Source organism: Oryzias melastigma, linkage group LG19 (assembly GCF_002922805.2).
Source record: "Oryzias melastigma strain HK-1 linkage group LG19, ASM292280v2, whole genome shotgun sequence".
NCBI classification, from domain to species: Eukaryota; Metazoa; Chordata; class Actinopteri; order Beloniformes; family Adrianichthyidae; genus Oryzias; species Oryzias melastigma.
In genome coordinates, this window is record NC_050530.1 from 3,213,928 (window position 1) to 3,218,311 (window position 4,384).

Consider the following 4,384-nt stretch of genomic DNA (forward strand, 5'->3'; position numbering starts at 1 on the left):
CAACAAAAAAATATATTGAATTGATTTTTCAAAAGTGGGTTGCAAAAATAATTTAGGAAAATAAAACATCTTTTCTCTGCTGGATCCAACATTTTTGCGCAAAAAATATAAAAAAATACGTGCGTAAAACGTAACCAAACTGGAATCTAATAAGATTTTCTGTGAACTTGACATCTTATTGGGAGTAATAAATGACTGAAGAAACTAAATACATTCAGAATTTGACTAAATGTAACATTTGATAGATATTTCCTATGAGGTTTGTGATGTTTTTACTCAATGTTTATTGCGTAAAAGCGCCAATAAATGAAGGTTCTGCAGGACACTTGAGGGGGTGTGTTTTCCAACAAAATATATATTCCAAGTCTACCTTGCGGATGGATGTTTGTCGCGCAGCGTGGACAAGGAGGAGGTGCTGCACCGCAGCTTCATCCTGCGTGATGAAGCTAATGGTGGAGCTCTGGTGACAGCCGGCCGCTGAAGACCAATCAGAGAGCTCGCTGATGGAAGGCAGTGCGCTTGAGGCGATGCAGGCAGGAGCTGTTTGAAGAACCATGTCAGCTCCTCTTCTCGTGTAAACACGGACACCTCTCGCTTTTATTCGTTTTTCTCCCCCCAAAACACCTGCAGCGCGCGCGCGGGGACCCGCAGAGCTGCGTGGGAGTTTCCTTCTTTGCCTCCTCCAGTGTGGATTTGTTGCAACATCTCCTGACAGAACTCATGAATCCCTCCTCAGAGCGACGGCTTTATGGACTCGCGCATTAGCTAATGATGTCTATGGGTTTCATGCCCGACAGTCTGAATGGCTCCGATCCCTCCAAGTCGGCCTTCTTAGAGTTCGGCCACGGGCATCCGGCGCACCAGCAGCACCCGCAAGGACTCCCGCACATCTACCCCGTTCACGGTCTGCACGCCGCCGGCCATTCCCAACACGAAAGTCCCTTCACTGGCAACGCGTCGTATGGCCGCTCTTTAGGATACGCGTATCCGGGCGCGGTGAACGCGCATCCACCGTCCGCGTACATGCCCTACCAGCACAGCAACCTGAACGGCGGCGGCACCGGTCTGGTCAACAGCAGGTTAGAACCGACAGGTATGTGGGGGGAAAATATCACCGAGTGGAGCTGCTTACCGCAGATTTGTGTTTGTGCGCAATTACGCGCAAAGCGCGCGTTTTCCTTGGAAGAAAACGACTAATACCACGATTAAAATATGTCAAACATGAATTGTTAAATATTAATAAAAGCTTCTAGAAATGTTTACAAGACTAATAACACATTTTGGGTCATTCAAATTGGAACTGGAGTGTCTCCAAATCAAATTTATTGATGTCATAAATACCGATTACGCAATAATTTCATCTGGAGATCAAAAATAGTAAAATTTTCTACAAAGATTTGCTTATTTAGGCTGAAGTTTCTAATATTTTAGCACATATGACATCTATTTTTCTAATATTGAAAAAAACTCTTTGATTCGCATAGAAAGTAAGTTGGATACACTTTAAAGTTGAACATTTTGAGGCATTTATTATCAAACACTTAACAAATCGATATTTTATTATTTTATCTTGTTGTAGATTATCTTCTTTGAGACTTTTCATGCATTGTGAGATTTTAGTATTTTGATTTTGTGCAAAAAATGTGAAAAGCAGTTTGTTTCTCTTCTTAAATAGTCAGAAAGTTCGTGAACTTTATGAGAATTGAAGGAGACGCGTGTACGTGTTCTTCCTCTCGTACTCGCGGCCTAAAGAAATCTATTTGTCTCCTGTCTGTTCCCTCTGTAAGATCGAGACAAGTCTTCGGTGATCGAGGGCAGAGACATCCGTCTTGTCAATGGGAAAGGGAAAAAGATCCGAAAGCCTCGGACCATCTACTCCAGCCTGCAGCTGCAGGCGCTGCACCAGCGCTTCCAGCAGACTCAGTATCTGGCCTTACCTGAACGCGCCGACCTGGCGGCCAAACTGGGACTCACCCAAACTCAGGTGAGGCTGTTCTGCCAATCATACATTTTTAAATCACATTTTTTAACGATCTGAAGTGGTTTTAACTTTGAGAAGAAGTGACGGAGGAGAAAGGAGAAAGCTGTGATTTACAGAAAGCGTTCTGTTAATGAAAAACAAAGATTTGCTTCCTAAACGAAATTTCCAGACTTTATCTCTGTCAGTGAAGTGGCCCCGCTGAGCGAAACATTTATTTATTTAGTTATTTGTTTGTTTATTATCTTCCTAGTTCGTTTATGATGGAGATTTGGGATGATTTGAGTTTCTGGGACACCCTACAGTGGGAGTGCGCACCAAATTGATGGTTACACGCAAGTGCACTTCCAGCTATGCCAAAGTTAGTGAGTGGCATTTATTTCAAAATAAGAGACGCACAATGCAAAAATAAAAGCACCTCCTCCTCCTCCTAAACCTGCAGGAGCTCCACGTTCAGCTGGATTCTCTTAATCCTGGTTTTTGAAAGTCATCTTGCAGGGAAGCTTCTTCTTAATGGATTAGAAGTGGTGTTCCTGTGAAGATCCTTTCTTCCAAATGAGATGGGGATTTGCAATAATAACATAAAAATCAAAAGTAAGATTTGAAAAAGTAGCTTAGAGAAATAAACATCTTTTCTCTCCGGATTGAATGTTGTAAAAATAGGTGCGTAAAAAGGAACCAAACTGGAATCTAATTGGATTTCTGTGAATTTTACATCTAATTGGAAGGAATAATTCAGAAAATAAACAAAATAAATCTAGAATTTAACAAAACTTTACATTTGACAGATATTTTAAAGGTGAATAAAGAAGGTTTTCTACTCATTGCTACAATTTTTATTGCGTAAAAGCCAAAGAATCCGTAAATGACGCCTCTGTAGTATCTGTAAAAGCTTTTTTCCCTTCTAATGCTACTGAGATCTGTCATTTCTGAAGAATAAGTAGTCTTCTTTTTCATTCCTGCCCCCTAGGTGAAAATATGGTTTCAGAATAAGCGCTCCAAGTACAAAAAGATCATGAAGCACAGCAGCGGCTCGGAGGGAGATCACCTCCACAGCGCCAGCTCCATCTCCCCCTGCTCCCCCGCGCTGCCCCAGCTATGGGAGGTCTCCATTGCGAGCAAAGGAACCCAAATCCACCCGAACAATTACATGAACAGCTTTGGTCACTGGTACCCGAACCATCACCCGCACCAGGACGCCATGCCGAGGCCTCAGATGATGTGAGTGGACTGGAGGCTGCTGGGCTCATTTGAAGGGAGGCTCAGCGGGGATTCCATGTGGGAGCTGAACTCTTAGATGTGTGTTCTAAAAAAGAGAGACTTTGTTCACGTTTACTGACTGTATCTTAGTTTTCAAGTTCAGTCAGACACCTATTTTTTTAGTTGCATCTTTGCAGGTTTTGTTGAACTAAATCGAAGTTTTTCTGCATAAAAGAATTCTTGGAAATAAATTGTGTGCATGGATTTACATTCAGAATCTCAGCTGCAATCTTATTTATACACACAAAATGTTCTTGGTTAATGTGCTGGCGTTTCTAAACAATAGAGTCTTCCAGTAAATATTTGATTTTCTTATTAGAACGTTTAAAAAATGAATTTTTGAAAAATGAAAGAGGCTAAAAACAATCTTCTAGTTTAAAATGTCACAGATTTTTCCTTGGCGCTGCAGATTTGTCATCAAAAAGTCATATTTTGGAGTGACTACATTTCAATTTTAGACAATCATTAAACAATACATATGATATTTAAGTGATTAATTGTTTTTGGTTTTTAAAAAGCCCTTAAAGAAAAGCGATGGAGCAATTTTACCACCGTGCGTAAAAGCGGCCAAACTTTTACGCACGAAACAAAATGTAAATAAACGCATTCTAGCTTTAAAAGATAAAACAACTTGAATGTGTTTTAGCTTTTCTGGTGTTGAATTAAGCATCTGAAGGTACAGTCATCTCTTTTTTGTTTTACTAGACTCTCTTGGCGTGAGGAGAAAAGGGCGAACGTGCACGCAGGCATAGTTGAGGATATTTTCCTTCCTTCCAAAACGCGCTCGGACATCATAATCGTCGCTGTCAGGATAAAAATGATAAATGACCCCGATAAACCGCGCCTGATTCGTGCACTGATGTGCTCATTCTGATGCTTACACTGTTCCATCACAAAGAGCTGCTTATTTGGATCTTTGCGCTCCAATCGGCACCGATGTTCCTCATTAAAATGGAGCGCTGATTTCTGATTAATGAGGCTGAAAAGTGTGCTTCAAAAAAAGAGCAAGTGACTTTCATTTTATCCTTTTCATTCATCATCCGACTCTTCTGGTTGTCTGGAGAACATTAGAGGCAGTTTGTCTGATCAGGGATTAGAAGAAATAACAAATCAAAGTCGTTTTTACTGAGATTTCTCCTTGTATGG

At 41.1% G+C, this 4,384-nt stretch overlaps 1 protein-coding gene across 1 annotated transcript; it reads left to right on the forward strand.

Moving 5' to 3' along the window:
- Positions 1–38: 38 nt before the first annotated feature.
- dlx4b (distal-less homeobox 4b) lies at positions 39–3,446 on the forward strand. Its single transcript, XM_024285806.2, has 3 exons — positions 39–1,093; positions 1,788–1,984; positions 2,949–3,446. Exons 1-3 carry the CDS (start codon positions 769–771, stop codon positions 3,201–3,203), a joined length of 777 nt encoding a protein of 258 aa, XP_024141574.1. The 5' UTR covers positions 39–768; the 3' UTR covers positions 3,204–3,446.
- The last annotated feature ends 938 nt before the right edge of the window (positions 3,447–4,384 follow it).